Below are 17,304 nucleotides of genomic sequence, written 5' to 3'. Positions count from 1 at the left end.
TGAGGGCTCTCCAGGCCAGTCTCGATGTGGATGACTCTGCTGCTCAGGGTATGGCCATTGCTACGGAGAGGTGTTCATGGCTCCCGTCCTCCAGAGGGTCAACTCAACAGACCATTTAAGGCCTCCTGTCTGAGGGGCCTTTGCTGTTTTCAGACAAAACAGATGATAGGCTGTATAGCCTCAAATATTTAAGGGCAACGCTTAAGTCTCTGGGCATCTGTATGCCAGCAACAAAAAGAAAGCAGTATCACCCTCAGCATCCTCACTGGTATCCAGCTTCTATACCTTGTATCCAGGACCTGTCCAGACAGAAGAGCAGAAATCACAAGAGGCATCCGCCTCTCCCTCATCTTCTGCAGCTGCCACTTGTTCTTGGCAAGCTGGTTTTTCCAATCAAGCACCTTGACACGATGGTCGAGGACAGACAACCGGTTCCCAGCATGCAAGCATCTCCTACCCTGCCATTTGTCCATTGTTTATCCCACTTCCTACGAGCGTAAATGACTTTAAGCTACAAAATGTGATGCCCAAGTGGGGCTATATCTTTCTGGCCCCAATACCTGTGTCTGTAGCAGAGAACCTTAAAATATGAAGCATCTCCTGTGATGTCAGCAGCTTGAGAATAAATGCTCTTCCAGTGATCAGCAGTCGCATGTGCATGGACATGGTGGGAAGCAATATGAGAACACAACAAGAAGATGATCATGCCTATACTACCTAGCCAAGAAATGTCATAGTTCTTCCATTCCTTCCGGTCTTTTATTATTGTATTCCACATTGGACAGTAATGCTTTTTATGTTTCTTCCTTTACCCATTTAAATGTACGTAGCTGACAACAGTTTGGTTTGACCCTTTGGGGAATAGTAGTTCCTACCATTTCCGATTTTTTGTAGTTCATGTGGAACCCCTGATACCTGCCCACATTCCAAAGTCCATTGTTCTCTCATTTTTAACAGGGTTTCTCGTGCCTGCAAAAACAAGACCTCATCAGCATGTACAAAGCTATTTTCTGTTCTAATCCAGAAGGCATTTTGATCCCTTTACCATGGGGCTGTTTCTCACATTTATTGCAAATGTCTTCATTGCAAAAGCAAACAATAGAGGGGGATAACCAGCTACTTGGTCTGGTACCTTTAAACAACTTACAAGGAGGGGATAACAAAAGTCTTTTGTTTCCAATGATTAATCTTTTGTGTCAAGTTTCTTTACAGTGTTGTGTACATAACTAGGAATTCTTGCATGGACTGTTTCATTTACAGCTTGTGTATACAGTGCTTCCTGTGGATGAAGGGGGTGGAGGCTAGAATCTTGAAGCATAATCAATCTCCATTGGCTAAACTTACTAGGACAGTTTTTTAAGGGAACATATCTATCAAAGGTATTCATGTAGACCCATCTCTCTTTTCCATAGCTAGCCTCATAAGACTACACCCTCCTTTCAGACAAGATGTCTGCAAAGTGATGCATCTCTCACATTTTGCCTAAAATTGAATTCATATTTGTTTAATTAGATTATTTTTGACAGTGTGTAAAAATGTTGGTTCTATAATCACATTGCAGATCATTGATCTTTTGGCGGGTCTGGACATATTCACTCAACGTGGCCTACATCTATCCACTGCCCCAGCTGTTTCCCCTCCCTGCCCTTCCCAGAAACACAGTCACTCAGTGTTTTGGGTTTGCTTTTGTTTTATATGAATGACCCCATTGAAACTTTGTTAGAATCATAGTCCTTCCTTTACTGATAAGTATATGTGAGTTACTGCTTAGAGGAGAGCACAGAAAGATACAGGGGGGAAAGGAGGATAAAAATGTCTGAGACGGTTAATCTGCATTCCTGTTTTCCTTCCCCTAGATCTGAACACCAATACACACCTAACCAGTGACCCTGCTCTGTTAGCCACTCGTTTTTCTACATTATCTACCAGCTTCAGTGATTTAACATCAAGGCATCAACCTTTATCAGCTGATGCGTTGCTTGAGCATTCACAGCCAGCAACAATGAGAAAAACATTCCCATCTGCAATGCCTAGGAAAGACAGCGAATCTGCAGCTAACAGGTGCTTGAGCCCTTCTAGAATGGGGTATAAACAAAGTGACAGACTGCATTCATCACTGTCCCCTCAGCATTGTTTTAAAGAGTCAAATAAGGAGGCAAGTGTCTTACTATTTAGCCTCTTTGCGGTACAGAAATGTGTTTAATGGCGATTTATATTGGCATCTCATTGTAATATGCCTATTTGTAACAGAAAATGGTTGTAAAAGCTATGCTGTGGATATGTTTTTGTAGGATTATTCTAAATACACCTCTACCCCGATAGAACGCTGTCCTCGGGAGCCAAAAAATCTTACCACGTTATAGGTGAAACCGCGTTATATCGAACTTGCTTTGATCCGCCGGAGTGTGCACCCGCCCCCTTCCCCCCCCCGAGCACTGCTTTACCGCATTATATCCAAATTTGTGTTATATCGGGTCGCATTATATCGGGGTAGAGGTGTACTACAAAACTGTAGAATGCTACTTATAATGGGTTACGTAAAATAACATGAAAAAGGTACTCTAAGAAAACAGTACCCCAACTTCAGTAAGCAATAGATCCTCCTCTGACACTACCTGGCAGCACTTAATTTTGAATCCAGGATCTTGCAGACTTGGGGGTTCAAACCTAGCAGCACTGGGATCACCTTAATATGGAATGTCCAGTCTTAGAGATGGAGTTTGCCACTTTGCACCACACTGGCAGCATAAGTTGGATACAAACATTTTCTAAGTGGTTTGGGGATTCTCACCCAAGCACAAGTGTGAGCGTGCAGTGGTCTACAGCCATCTACGAGGCTGTACATCACGTCCTCTTTGTTGTAAGTGTAGATGAGAAGGAGGCATGGCTACCAAAAAGGAGGAGTGATTGTGATGACATTGCACCATACTAGCTGTCCTAAGCCTGCTGCTGTTCTGCACCTCAGGCTGCTGTAACATGGAATACATAGTTGAGGGCGTGCACAGAGTAGCACCAGAAATATACTGGGAACTAAACGGTTCTTTTGTCTAGCAGAGAAAGGCAGAACAAGAACCAATGGCTGGAAGCTGAAGCCAGACACACTCAAGTTAGAAATTAGGCACAAATTTTTAGCATTGAGGGTGGTTAACTGTTGGAACAAACTTCCAAGGGAGATGGTCAACTCTCCATCTCTCAATGTCTCAGTTACAAACTGGAGGCCGTTGTGGAAGATCTGCTTTAGCCAAACCTAAGTTATTGGGCTCAATATGGGGTAGCTTGGTGAAATGTAATGGTCTGTGATATGCAGGAGGCCAGACCAGATGATCTAGTGGTCCCTCCTGGCCTTAAAACTCTAGGAATCAGAACACCACAAGCAGGGATTTTATGCCAACATTGTACGCTAGTCCTGATTCCCATTGTATGCATTTTGTGAATTCCTGAGGATCTAGTTTTGGCCTGTGTCTATTCTCTTGTGTCTTCTTAGTTCCATATACCTTAACACTGGGACTAATTTGCCACTGCATTATACCAGTTTTACTCATAATTCCATGGAAGCCAATGGAATTATCCCAGCAGGTCACACTGCTATGATGCAGTGGAGAATGTGCCCCATGGTAAATTTTCTGAGGTTCTAAGAGAACAGGCTGGGAATTCCTCAATATCTCAGGGCTCTTGAAAGGAAACATAAAACCATTGTTTATAAAGCATGTAGATGACACAAATATTGCTTGGGTGATCATTAATGATAATTGGCGATGAGCAATCTGGGTCACTTGGTAAACTGGGCACAGCTTACCTGTTTTAATGTGGCCAAACACAAGGTCAGACAGGTAGGGACAAAGGTAGGTCACACTTGCAGGTTGGGAGACTGTGTCCTGGAACGCAGTGACTCTGAAAAGGATTTAAGGGTCATGGCTGGTGGAAACCAACTGTACGTGAACTCCCAGTGCGATGCTGTAAGAGGGCTAATGCAGTTCTTTGATGTATAAAGAGAGAAATATCGAGTAGGAAGATTATATTAGCTCTGTAAGAAGCCTTAGTAAGACCTTTACTGGAAAACTGTGTGAAATTCTGACTTCATTTAAGTATATGGCAAAACTACTATTGACTTCAGGAGAGCCAGGATTTTACACCCTGTGTCCAGTTCTAGTGTCCACATTTTAAAAGGGATGTTGAAAAATTGGAAAGGGCTTAGAAGAACCAAGAGATTGATTCAAATACTGGAAATGAGAGACTTACGGAGCTCAGTCTATTTAGCTTGTGAAAAAGATTAGGAGGCTACTTGATTATGATCTGTAAATTCCTAAATGGGAAGAAAAATAGTAGAGACCCCTTGTTAATCAAGCAGAAACCAAGGGCTGGAAGTTGAAGCAAGACAAATTCAACTTGGAAATAGACACTGAACAAGTGTAATTAACCATTGGAACAGCTTCCCAAAGAATGTGTTGGATTGTCCAGCACTTGAAGTCTTTAAATCTAGATCAGGTATCTTTCCAAAACATATGCTCTTCAGATGATGAATTAATTACAGTGTGAAATTCTCTAGCTTGCATTATACAGGAGGAGAAGTTACATGGTCCCAGTAGTCTCTTTTGGTATCTCTTTTAGTACCCATCTTACTTGTAGTACCTCTGTGCAGCATACGACGTCAAAGGGATTTTATGTCCTTAATACAAAGAGAGGAAAAATTCTCTTTTCTTTACGTTTTTAAAACCCTGTGTGATTTATTTAGATTGTATGTATCTTTATGTACACGTGGCCTTTACAAAATGAACCTCATGCAATTGTGCATGTAAGTTCAGGTGCCCCAAGTTTACATTCTCACACAAATCAGGTATCTCCCTGTACACCTGGCCAGTTCTGTGCCAGTTGGAAATCTGCATGCACAAATACCTGGTTTATGCACATAAGTTAGGGGCTTGCAAATCTATTGCATAATTTATCTGGAAAAATAAACAGTTGGTTTTGCCTTTTTCTCCTTAGTCTGTCCCCAATGATCTGAGCAATGATACGAGTTTCACAGAAAGTCAAAGTCCCAAAAGGACTGAGAAAGCATCACATATTGCTGTCGTCCTACAGCAGCTCCTGGAGCTGGTAGATCGTTACTGGGATGGGGCTGGGTCCCTCCTCCTCAACAAGAATTTTCTTGGTAAGTTATTTCGTTTGAATTTGAATGAATAGTTTAAGTCTGTTTTTGTCTCTCCTGTACCGATCCTCCCAGGCGACCTGAAATGCTTTGGCTTAAACATCAAACTGCTTTCTCCCAATTGGCGTTTGCGGATGGGAAGTTATTCTAACTCTTTGTCATTTGGATTTCACTTGGTGCAATTTCTGGCTCAAAGAGTAACTTTTCCTGCAGTCCCTTCCTGTTACAAAGTGGTAGCTCCCCATTCTGGAGAATTCTCTTAAGATGTGATAATGTTTCATATATTGCTGAGCAGTAAGTAATGTTTTCTGTGACTCTGATGTTTTCTGTGACTCTGAGGTGTGGTTTTCCTTACAATTGCTGCCCAGTATATGCTGTGCAGGTGTAGTGCATAATAGAAGTGCAAGTCAAGAAAAGCTGCAATTCACAAAAGGAGCTAACAACCACTTTAGGCACCTAAATCCCAGAATCAGGCCCCATGGGGATTCACAAAACTGCTGCTCAACTGCCCCCAAGCCCTGTAGGCTCCTAAAATAATCACTTAGCACCTATATTTTTGCAGTAAGAGTTCCCTAGGTGCCTACGTTTTTACCTCTGTGCACTCACACTGCAGCCACATGCCAGACATCTGGAAGCCTAAGCCCCAGTAGGATGCATGAGCTGTGGGAAGAGGGGGATTCTTCTACCTAACTCGCTTGCAGAGCCTGATCTGGTAAGCGTGCTCAGACCTCACCTACCGGACTGGGCTCTGTGATGGGGTGCACTCCCCACACTGGTTCGGAGAGGGTCCAATCAGTCAACTGAGCAGCAAAAGAGGGCGATATAGGCTGAGTGGAGAACCTTGGTTAGAGGGAAGCTCCCCTGAGTAGAGGTGGGCTGGGCTAGTATGAACCCAGGAAGCTGGCAGCAGCAAAGGCTGCTGAGAGGAAGTTTGCAATCACCCACTGTTTAGTAGAGAGGGAAGGAGGGAACCCAGCGAAAGAGTAGGACCCTGCTATTGATACTGTCACTAAACATGAAACCAATGCTCTATTTTTCAGACTCTGCTTTTCCAACCCATTTGTTTTTCTGTAGCTCCAGCCCAAGATTTGCTTTTGTATCTTATGGCCTCTACCCCTCCACAGAAGGATGTTCACCTACCAGGTGGGGATAGCCCATCAGTCTTAGCTGGAAATGCTCCCAGACTTCAAAGGACCCAGGTGAAGTATGCTGAGCTGTTTGCCAGAGCAAACATGGCTTTGGTAGGTGTTTTCCTTCCCTTCCCATGCCTGTCTCATATGGAAACAAGGAGATGAACTTTTCAATAAGGAAAACTTCCTTGTAACATAAAAATCCAAAACTGAGAATCAGTACAGCTCATTACAAAGAGGTATAAATGACACACAAATTGCCTTTTTGTCTGCATTCAAGTGGGATTTGTATTCCTTGAGTCCACAGTACTGTAGATCAGACTAGACCTCCTGGGAAGTGTCAGTACAGTGGAAGTGTCAAATGTGAGCACATTTTTACAGACAATGCCTTGTGAGAGAAGGATCTATCTTGGATGTGCCTCTGGTGGTTCGAGAGTTATGGTCTTGCATTTGATTTGCAATGTCATTTGTTTGTTAAAGGGACATTGTCAGAGAAAAGATGTAGATTAAAAATCATCCCTGATCTAAGTCACTAATACCATTTCAGGGGGCAAATTTTCAATGGCACAAAAGCAGCGAGGCACTCAGCTCCCCCTAAAAGTCATTAAGCTTTCAGCTCCCATCTCCCTTTCATGCCCGGGAAAATCTTCCTCCAGATTATTAAAAATGAAAGAATTAAAAATAATAATTTATCGTGTCTGTGGTTTGCTTAGTTTTTGCGCTTCATGCAGTGTGACCAGTGAAACAGACTAGTCACTTTTACCTTTGTAGCCAGATGGTTTCATTTTCTGCTTCTTTTGCAGCAGTGCATTCATGACAGTAATAGCCATCACTTTACATATCAGTTTTCATCTTCAGAGCAGTCTACAAACATCAGTCCAGACCTCCTCCCTTTGAGCAAGTTAACACCCTGTTACAGAAGGAGAAACTGGGGCAGAGAGGTTTTGTGACTGGCCTAAAGCACAGGGTAAATCAGGGGCAGGGCCCATGCTCAGGCTGAGAGACCGCACTGTCTTGCAATGCTGCAGTGTTCAGGTTGCAGACACTGCAGGGGAAATGTTTATATCCAAAGTTAAAACCTGTTTTCAATTAAATCCTTTAAACGACATATAGAAAACATTTCAGTTTAAATCCGGTTCCTGACAAAACTTTGAACTATCTACCAGTGTCTCTTAAGTACCTTTTGTATTTTATTGGTTTTTAAAGTATTTATTTGGAAATGGCAGAACTCCCCCACACTCTGTTAATGGCCGAGAATGCCATTTTCCTTTAAGAACGCATTTCAGCCAAGTCTTTAAAAGGCTAGGTGTACTGGCTTTGGGGAAGAGCACAGCCGCACTGTCCCCATTTGCATTCATCACTGCACAAAGGGCCTGATATAATGACCATCAAAACCAATGGAAAGACTCCTATTGGCTTTGACAACGAGGAGTCCTCGTGGCACCTTAGAGACTAACAAATTTATTGGGGCATAAGCTTTTGTGGGCTAGAACTTACGTCATCAGATGCGTGGAGTGGAAAATATAGTAGGCAGGTATAAATATACAGCACATGAAAAGATGGGAGTTGCCTTACCAAGTGGTGGGTCAGTGCTAATGAGGCCAATTCAGTCAAAATGGATGTGGCCCATTCCTAACGGTTGACAAGAAGGGGTGAGTATCAACAGAGGGAAAATTACTTTTTGTAGTGACCCAGCCACTCCCAGTCTTTATTCAGGCCTAATTTGATGGTGTCGAGTTTGCAAATTAATTCCAGACTGAAAAGTGGCCATTCTTCAACAAAAAAAACCTTCAAAAACAGACTCCAACGAGAAACTGCAGAACTGGAATTAAGCTTATGCCCAAGTACTCCTCGTTGTTTTTGCTGATACAGACCAGCACGGCTACTCCTCTGAAACCTATTGGCTTTGGTGGACGTTAGATCAGACTGTAGGAAAATATTTAATTTCTCTTAACATGTTTTGATTTTTCAACCGTTTTTGTTTTGTCAAATTCCGGACTGTGTGAAACAGCAGCAAGCCAAGGGGCAGGAGGAGAGCCATGGGTCATCTTCCCAGTTACAGGAAGTGGACTATAGTGCTGCTTCTAATTATTGCTTCAGTGGGACTCACTCACTCACTTACGGTAGGTTCACAAGGCTCGGTTTTGGCTTATTATATGGAATAGGATCGTGTCTGAATTATTCTTTTCTCCTTGCCAGTAAGTGCTGTTATTGCAGCTCTGAAGAATTAGAAATAAGTCCAAGTGTTTGTTTAGATGCTGCTCAACACTAATACCCTGAGAAATGAAGGATCTGTTTTCAGCCAGAAAGGCTGTAGCATCTAATTAGTGGTGTTGTGATGGTTGTCGGGGTGCCCAGGACTGTGAGTCACTGTTACCCCCCTGCCTCTAGCCTGAGGGAGTCTTGCTTGTGGTAACTGGGTGTTAACTTTCAGCCACTCACGCGTTCTCCCCTGGACTATGCCAGCCCTGGCTTCATCTTGCAGGTTAACAAGAGGGGCACGCCAGTCCCCGAGTCCTCTTGAAACATCCCCCTCTGATAACCACCCCCTGCCAGAGGCTACTCATAGAAATCCCAGATCTTCTGCTCCCGAAGGAGTAGCTTACTAATTTTACCTTAAATCACTGCTCCTGTCTACCACACAGCACTTGTAATAAAACAAGAAAAAGGTGGAACTCCTTGCCAGAGGGTGTTGTGAAGGCCAAGACCATAACAAGGTTAAAAAAAGAACAAGATAAATTCATGGAGGATAGGTCCATCGATGGCTATTAGCCAGGATGGGCAGGAATGGTGTCCCTAGCCTCTGTTTGTCAGAAGCTGGGAATGAGCGACAGGGGATGGATCACTTGATGATTCCCTGTTCTGCTCATTCCCTCTGGGGCACCTGGCATTGGGCACTGTCAGAAGACAGGATACTGGGCTAGATGGACCTTTGGTTTGACCCAGTAGGGCCATTCTTATGTTCGTTATTTAAGAAGGAATAGAGATTCAGCTATAAACAAGAGTGTGATAGAAACAAATAAACAAACGTAAAACATGAACTAGGGGCTACACTTATTTATGAGTTAGGAAAGGTACCTATTAAGTCGGTTCTTCTTTGAGTGATTGCACATGTCCATTCCACTGTAGGTGTTTGTGCACTGGAGTGCACAGTTGGCAGAGAGTTTTTACCCTTAGCAGTATCTGTTGGGACAGCCTGAGCACCCTCTGCTGTTGCACATCGCGCAGGTATAAAGGGCCGAGCTGCCCCAGGCCCTCCTCAGTTTCTTCCTACCTCCTGTGATAGTTGTTGGAGCGCCCTATCCTTGCTTCTGCAAGTCTCTCTCAATACCCGTATATGATTTCCGTCTATAGTTAGTTAAAAAAAGAACCCGGGTGGCCCGGCCTGGACCCAGCTGCAGCGGCCCGGCCCAGCCCAGCCCTGTCACAGGGAGCCCCTTCACAAACCCAAACCCCACCCTGAACCGAGCCCCGACCGGACCTGCAGGGGCCAGGCGCCTATCCTGTGGCCCCAGCCCCAGAGCTGCCGTGGCGGGGAGAGGCGCCTCCCCACCCCCAGCCCCAGGTGCTTCTGCAGGGAGAGAGAGCTGCGGGGAGTCCTCTCTTCCCGCCATAGCCCCGGAGCACCCTCCTGCGCCCCAAACCCCTCATCCACGGCCCTACCCCAGAGCCTGCACCCCAGCCGGAGTCCTCACACCCCTGCCCCCCAACCCTCTGCCCCAGCCCTGAGCCCCCTCCCACACTCCGAACCCCTCGGCCCCACCACATTAATTTTGTTATGTGCACCAATATGAAGGTGATGTCTCACACCACCTCCATATTGGTGCACATAACAAAATTCATTCTACACATGTGTGGGAAAAATTAGGTGGGAACACTGATAATGAGTCTTGGTAAGTTAAGAGCTTTATGTAGATACCTTACATGTTGCCTCTTATGAACAAATACCCTACAAGACCTGTGTTCGGTCTAGTGAGTTTCTCAGGTCTGAGGGACTGTCACAGGCATCTAACGTGATTTAGTGCATACAAATATTACCACTGCACAACTAATGAAGCACTATGCTGATGACCAGCTGTGTCACATGTGCCTCTTCTGGGGCACATCAGAGGATTGGGCAACCAGAACAAGATTGCTATAAATGTAGGGATCAGGAAACACATTAGAACAATAGCACCAGAGGACAGACACTCTGAGAACCCTAGGACCTCCCTAATTCCTGTCAGGACTAAGTGAGGGAATACCTTTCCACATATCAGATAGCTTTGACCTGTCTCTATCCCACAGAGGATAATGCACCAGACGGCAGTGGGATTAAGCTTAAACTCATGCTCCCCAACATGAGATCAGTGGCCAGTAATACTGGTAGTAGCCACAATCTCATCTCAGGCAGATTCATAGATGAAGGCTAGAAGGGTCTGACCATCCAATCTGACCTTCTGAAGCAGGCCCTAGAATTCTACCCAGTGATTCCTACTTCTAACCCAACAATTTGTGGTTGAACCACAGCATACATTTTAGAAAAACATGCAGTCTTGACTTAGACTTCAAATGATGGAGAATTTACTACATCCCTTGGTACTCTGTTCCAATGATTAATCACCCTTGCTGTTAAATTTGTCTTATTTACAATTTGACCTTCACTGACTTCAACTTCCAGCCATTGGATCTTGTTCTGCCTGTCTGCTAGACTACAGAGTCCTCTAATATCAGAAAGTCTTCTTTTGTAGGTACTTACAACTCATCATTAAATCACCTCTTCTCTTTAATAAGTGAAATAGATTTAACCCCTCTAGCCTCTTGCTGTAAGGCATGTTTTCCAGACTTCGAACCGTTCCTATAGTTCTTCTCTGAGCTCTCTGCACTTTTTCACAATATACAACATCCTTTTAGAAGTGTGAAAACCTGAACTGGACACACTATCCAATAATGGCCTTACCGATGTCATTTATAGAGGTGATGCCACAACCGTGCTCCTGCTAAGTATTTGCCAGTTAATACATCTAAATATTCTGCTAGCCCTTTTTTAAGCACAGTATCACACTTAACCAGTTAAACATAAACTTCATCTATATTGACAGGTTTCAGGGTAGCAGCTGTGTTAGTCTGTATCCTCAAAAAGAACAGGAGTACTTGTGGCACCTTAGAGACTAACAAATTTATTAGAGCATAAGCTTTCATGGGCTACAACCCATATGCATCCGAAGAAGTGGGTTGTAGCCCACGAAAGCTTATGCTCTAATAAATTGTTAGTCTCTAAGGTGCCACAAGTACTCCTGTTCTTTCATCTATATTGACCCCTAAATTAATTTCAGGGTCACTGCTTTCTAGCATACAGTCACCCATTCTGTGGCCTACATTTTTTGTTCCTAGATGTAGGATCTTGAACTTGGCCATATTAAAATTCATTTATCAACACAATTATTCTTAACAATTGGACTTTAAATCCTGTCAAAGTATATTGAGTTCATTTAATAAGATCTATTTTATATGAACCCATGATGAGGGGTATTAATTGTATTTCCACCCTTTAACTCGTTAGTGATAGAGTATTGTCGTCAATTGCCTTGCGTGTTTGTGTGTGCTTTCCGTGTGCTTTCCCAGCTCTGCGCAGACAGCTGGTTCAGCAGATCTTGATAGTACTACCCAGCGTGGTTAAGTGCTGGGGGCTGGAATATTGTTGCCTCGGTAGCACTGTACAGGCTGCTCAGTGCTTCTGTCCTTGAAATTCAATGTTATTAGCAGATATCGCAGCCTGCTGAACTAATGCTGCACTGTCACTCAAAGACAGACCACAGGCACGGTTCAGTGACACAGGCACTCGGCCAGGTTTATTGCCATCAAGACACAGTCCTAGGGCCCTGGCTCGGTGGTTACAGGTAGGCTAACACATGAGTGCTCTGTGTCAAGGAACGGCTCAGTCAGCAGCTGGACTTTCTGCCGCCACCTCAGCTGAACAAAGAATCAAGGCAAAGTACCCCAACATTTATAGGCTAAAAAAAAAACTAACGTACACAACTTACACATTTCATGGCATTTGTTTGTTACCTCCCCTTGTTCCTGATATCTTGGACAAAACATCCCTCTTCATTATGTTGTCAACCTCTCTTATCTGGTACTAGTTTGGGATGTATCTGTACTAGCTGGAATATATTTACACAAATATCTAGTGCCTACTATGCTAGCAACAGCTTTGCCAAGTTCATGTACCGGACAGTGAACTTGTAAGCATCTGCTTTACTGCAGGGCCTGACTTTGGTTGTGGAATTTGATAACACCAACGATTTGGCTGAGCCCAGAGTTTGGAACGAGCAGATTAGGCTGTGGGGCTCCTCTTTGAATGTAGGCAATTCCTTAACAGACAAACCCTAAAATGGCCCTAGCAGTTGCTCCTGAAATAATGCACCTAGAATCTAGATCAAATTACTCATAAAATCTGGAATTCCAGAACTGACTCCTCCTCGGGAGGGATCATAGATTATTTTTCAGTTTGTTTAAAATAGAATCTAGGAACTTTGGTGAAAATCCCCTTAGAAACGTGAATTAGAATAATCAAATAAAAGAACAGGCTGAGTTCTACATTCAATTTAATGGCAGTTCTCTGTCTGTAACACAGTTTTTGAACGTCACAGCCAGCTGAGTAGAACTACACTGATTTTGGTGGAAATCAGAAAACGAGAAAGGGAAAAAATGGGAGACATATGGAGTCCCTTTCCTCTGTGCAGCAGAACCACGGCTTCAAGCGCCTCTGTAATTACCTAGAGATCAAAGAACTGGTTAACACTTTCCAGGATAACAATACCTCATCTCATCTCTGCCCATCTTCCCAATAGACTTTAACGGGTTGATATTTTGAATGACTTATCACCAGACAGAAAGAGGACAAATGGCGAGGGTGGAAGGAAAGAATGGGACGTGCACACTGAGCCCCTGGCAGGGGGCAGAGTGGGAAACCCTGGGCCTGGCGGAGGACGGGGGGGGGAACAAAGAACCCTGTCATGGGTGGAGAGAATGTGGGTATGAGGGATACACGTAGACTCTAGCATGGACGAGAAGAATGGGAGACAGTGGCATGATGGAGAGGGAAGCACGTGGGACACATGGAGCTTGTGAGTTGGAGTGGCAAGATGCAAGGAGCCCCTGGTTTGTTCCATGAGTTTGGCCTACAGAAGCTACAAAATGTGCAACCCTGTAGTAGTAGTAATAATTACTAGTAGTTCATTCTACTCAGAGGTTCTATCATTACTATTAATAATGTGAATTACGTATTTTAAAATGCATTTTCAGGCATACAGCTCTGTATTTTGCTGACCCCAACTCACTGTAATTCTTTTAGATGAGTTGCTACATAAGAACGAGCAGCTGAGTGTCCAAGTAGAGTACTTAACTCTGGAATTAAAACAACATAAGAAACTGCAGGAGACTGTGCATCTTCTACAGGAGAGTCAGAGGTATGATGAACGGTATGATGTAGAAGTTCCACACACATGGAGGCCAGGTCTACAGTAAGCAATTAGGTTGGTATAACTACGTTGCTCAGGGGTGTGAAAAATCCACACCCCTGAGCACCTCCGTTAAACTGACCTACCCACTGGTGTAGACAGAGAGAAGTCCTCCCGTTACCATAGCTACCAGCTCTAGGGAGGTGGAGTACCAATGCTGATAGGAGAAGCCCTCCCGTCGGCGTCGATATGGTCTTCACTGAAACTACAGCTGCGCCGTTGCAGCGCTTTAAGTATAAACCTGCCTAGAGACTTTTTGCAGAAAGTCTCATTTTCAAATGTCCTGGTCTCACACACACAGCTCTCACTGAAGTCAGTGAGAACAAAGTATGCTCCACACCTCTGAAATTCAGGCTACACATAAGTGCATTGGGGGGTGGGGGGGAAATAGTTCTGACTCGTTAAATCAAATTGGGTTTTAGGCTCATCTCCTTTTCTAAAAATGGGATCTACCTAGATTACGATGACTCGCACTGTGTCACTATATTGTCTCCACTGTATATTTGTAGAAACATGATTGACTTCTTCATAGGGTGGGGTGAGCTACTATGATTTTCATTATAAGCCTGGTTTTTAATCAAAAGTGACATTTCAGGCAGATTGATTTTAGAAGCATGAACTTTTAAACAGCGGAGGATTTTTCACAGAGGTTCAGGCAAATCTGACAAAGCATTTGATGATCTCACTTACACATTTTCCAAAATGTCTTGAACTAAAAATCCAAATATGTTTTGACCTTGGTGAAGGCTTTGATTAGTTCAGGGGGAAAATATTTGTGTGTTCAAAACAATTTCCTCATGTATCTAAAGCCGGCATGGAGTTCTGAACTCCTCATGGCCCCAGGCACACTTCACAAGCTCAGCCCAGCATCACCGGTGTGTTTGCACAGCTCATATGTTTGTCAGGGACTCCTGACGGTGAGCAGTTCTTAAATACCTTAATAGGCCAAAGCCACACTTCGTTAAGCAGGTTCTAATTCTAAATTGGTTAAATGAATGAATACTGTAGTTTTCTTCAAATACAAACGTATTAGCCTGGAAAAAAAATCAAAATTAAGGTTACATAAAAAAAAATCAGCTAAACTTTAAAAGTAAAGAACTTTACAGTTGATGTCACTCAAGTAATCTTAACGAGGAGTATTTGTGGCACCTTAGAGACTAAAACATTTATTTGGGCATAAGCTTTTGTGGACTAAAACCCACTTCATCAGATGCATGGAGTGGAAAATACAGTAGGAAGATATATATACACACAGTACATGAAAAGATGGGAGTTGCCTTACCAAGTGGGGGGTCAGTTTTAATGAGACAATTCAATTAAAGTGGGCTATTATCAACAGGAGGAAAAAAATCACTTTTGTAGTGGTAATCAGGGTGGCCCATTTCAAACAGTTGACAAGAAGGTGTGAGTAACAGTAGGGGGAAATTAGCATGGGGAAATTAGTTTTTAGTTTTTGTAGTGACCCATACAACTCTGATCTCGTACAACAGCTCATAGAACAACCAAAAACCCAGAGACAATCCTGCGTTCATATTATGGACATATAAAATAGCACACTTATTCATTGTAACAGTGACTCTGAAAACTGAGAAGCAATCTAATTAGACACTGGCTATGTACACGCTACAGTTTAGGTGAGTATAAATTATGTCACTCAGGGGTGTGAATAAGCCACCCCCCCGAGTGACGTAAATTACACCGACCTAAGTGCTTGTGTGGACAGCGCTATGTTGGTAGGAGAGCTTCTCCCGCTGACGTAGCTACCGCCACTCGTTGGGGGTGGATTAATTAAGTCAATGGGAGAGGTCTCTCCCATCAGCTTCAAGTGTCTGCACTAACAGCAGTACAATGGTACAACCCTACGCTGTAGTGTTACCATAGCCTAATGTAGTCGATCGACATTTCTCTAGCGTTTTCACCACATTGCACCAATCTAAATTGGTACTACAAACTACTCCTTCCTTCTTTGAAACCGTAATCAGTCACTGGAAGAAGACAGGCTGTTCCTTACTGAACCCTAAAATGACCATAATAGAGGTCGTGTGACGCTAGGAAACTCTCAGACATGTAGCTACCATGTGTAAGGATCAGAACAAACAAACAAACAAAAAAGAGGTAGCTTGCATGCATCAGCATGTGGTGACAGATCGTACTAGCATATCCTAGATACATATGTAGAAAACCAAAGGCACACATTCCAGAGCGGTTCTCGACGGCACAGGAAAATTGCTCTGATATGGAAGTAGTGGATTTAATATATTCACAGGTGTGAACAGACCACTTTTGTGAATCTAGTCCCATGTGTTCTAATGGGTGGTTAATCAATTGCCCATCAGGTCAGTAGGTTTCTTATTATCATAGTTCCTAACTGTCAGAGTGGTTAAACAGTGGAATAAATTGCCTAGGGAGGTTGTGGAATCTCCATCTCTGGAGATATTTAAGAGTAGGTTAGATACTGTCTAGACCATCCCTGATAGACATTTATTTGGTCCTGCCACGAGGGCAGGGGACTGGACTCGATGACCTCTCGAGGTCCCTTCCAGTCCTAGAATCTATGAATCATCTACAGTACAACTCTTTCTACTGATGTGCTTGTAGCTGTCCATAACACATTACTTATGCCTGTAACAAGTTTATAACATCAATCATTTTAGCCCCTTATAAACTATTTATAAATGGAACCTTAAGTGTGATTGCTATTATAATCGATTTGAAACACAGAAGCATGAACTACACACTTCATTTTAACTTTTCGTTTGCTATGAATTTGAAGAAATGGAAATTAGTATCTCATTGCAGGGAATACATTCCACAGCTTAGCAGAGTTCATTCAGATGAATGCATGCTTATGCATCATTTTAACCACCTCTTCGCCATCTTGCCCAGGTCTTTAGTGTCCACAAACAACTTCCTGCTGCAACAGCTGAATAAAGAGCACAGTCCTAATTCAGTAAAAACAACGCTTTCTTCTGAGAAATTCACCATTCGTGAGAGATCGCCTCCCTTAGAAAGAACTCCTCCTGTATCAGCTCATGGCTATAGTCAGTATGGTAATGCAGAGCAATTAAGCAATTCTCCTCTCTAAAGGAAACATGGCGTCACTTCACATATTTAATGTTATATGGATTATGTTCTTTTCCATTTAAGTACAATATGAGATGTCAAACTGTATTTAAATGTGTCTAATGTCTACTTTTACTGAAGTGAATTCACTGTCATTCTAATCTTACCTTGCATTAGCATCTTAAGCACCACTTGGTGTTAGCATTCTTATGTTTTGCTGTCTTTATTGATTTCCCAAAAAAATACAGAAGGCTCCTTATAATAAAACGGTAGTCTGCAGTCTTGCCATCCCAAGGAGGTATGATCTTCGCAGATACTACAGAGTCACGCTTCAGGAAGTATTGGTGATTCAGTAGTGGATTCAATTTCCTCTGAAATGGTACTGAATCAGTGTCCCGTGCTAGGTGGCTGTTTGGGTGGAGATCCAATATTTGATATAAAGTGTAAAATCAAGGTTATGTCC

General features: G+C 43.2%; 1 protein-coding gene across 1 annotated transcript in view; it reads left to right on the top strand.

Moving 5' to 3' along the window:
* Window positions 1–16,949, top strand: part of LRRC36 (leucine rich repeat containing 36) — a 45,274-nt gene extending 28,325 nt beyond the window's left edge. The window contains exons 9-14 of the mRNA XM_054048951.1: window positions 1,857–2,155; window positions 4,984–5,149; window positions 6,221–6,345; window positions 8,288–8,399; window positions 13,613–13,727; window positions 16,665–16,949. Of these exons, the coding sequence (XP_053904926.1) occupies window positions 1,857–2,155; window positions 4,984–5,149; window positions 6,221–6,345; window positions 8,288–8,399; window positions 13,613–13,727; window positions 16,665–16,863 (1,016 nt within the window). The 3' untranslated portion in view covers window positions 16,864–16,949. The remainder of the gene's footprint in view (window positions 1–1,856; window positions 2,156–4,983; window positions 5,150–6,220; window positions 6,346–8,287; window positions 8,400–13,612; window positions 13,728–16,664) is intronic.
* The last annotated feature ends 355 nt before the right edge of the window (window positions 16,950–17,304 follow it).

This window comes from Malaclemys terrapin, chromosome 14, assembly GCF_027887155.1.
Source record: "Malaclemys terrapin pileata isolate rMalTer1 chromosome 14, rMalTer1.hap1, whole genome shotgun sequence".
In the NCBI taxonomy this organism is placed as follows: domain Eukaryota; kingdom Metazoa; phylum Chordata; order Testudines; family Emydidae; genus Malaclemys; species Malaclemys terrapin.
This window is presented reverse-complemented; position numbering and strand designations above follow the sequence as displayed.